The 793-nt window shown below is 67.1% G+C and overlaps 1 protein-coding gene across 1 annotated transcript in view; it reads left to right on the top strand.

The window, feature by feature from the left end:
* CKB (creatine kinase, brain) overlaps window positions 1-793 on the top strand; it is a 3,964-nt gene that overhangs the window by 2,200 nt on the left and 971 nt on the right. The window contains exon 3 of the mRNA XM_014535752.1: window positions 5-170. Coding sequence (XP_014391238.1) covers window positions 5-170 — 166 coding nt within the window. The remainder of the gene's footprint in view (window positions 1-4; window positions 171-793) is intronic.

A 793-nucleotide genomic window follows, 5' to 3' on the forward strand; every position in this document is an offset into this window, starting at 1 on the left:
CGAGCCTGGACGGCGACCTGGCCGGCAAGTACTACTCGCTCAAGAGCATGACGGACGCGGAGCAGCAGCAGCTCATCGATGACCACTTCCTCTTCGACAAGCCCGTGTCTCCGCTGCTGCTGGCCTCGGGCATGGCCCGGGACTGGCCCGACGCCCGTGGCATCTGGTGCGTGTCCCCTCCCCCACCCCTCCCCATCCCGCGGGTCCCCGCCTTCCCTGCGCCGCCCCGCCCCGCCCATGCAGTGGAGGGAGGAGGGGTCACGCTCCTAGGACAGGTTTGGTGCCATCAGGGCCTCCTGGCAGGTGACTTTGACCAGGCAGGTGCGCGGAGGCCTCAGTCCGGGGGGACCTTAGGGGTGGGGGAGGAGACAGGCCAGGTTGGCTTCTCTCCCCCCATCTTGGGAGCTGGAGCGCCTTGTTTTCTTTCTTTCTCACGCGGGACTCTGCCAGGTGCGGGGTGACGCAGAGGATTCCCAGTGGGGCAAGGGCGGACCTCCTGCTTGCCTCACTGTCTGTAGGCGGGGCTCCAGCCCCCAGACACAGTGCTTTCCGGGACGGGGGTGGGGGTGGGGCTGTCCTGGCGGCTCTTGCCCCTTACCTCTTAGATGGGGACCTGGTGTCCCCCTTAGCACGTGACTGACAGGATGGGGGCAGCTTAGGGCTTTTTGATCCATTTCTGAGGTGCCCTGGCCTCCCTGCCTGCCCCTGGGTACACCTCAGGCCTGGGACCCCCTGGAGTCTTTCCTGGATGTGCCAAGGCCTCCGTCCTGGAGGCGGCCTGACCCTGCCCCCC

The sequence above is a fragment of the Myotis brandtii genome, unplaced genomic scaffold (genome assembly GCF_000412655.1).
Source record: "Myotis brandtii unplaced genomic scaffold, ASM41265v1 scaffold1020, whole genome shotgun sequence".
Taxonomy (NCBI): domain Eukaryota; kingdom Metazoa; phylum Chordata; class Mammalia; order Chiroptera; family Vespertilionidae; genus Myotis; species Myotis brandtii.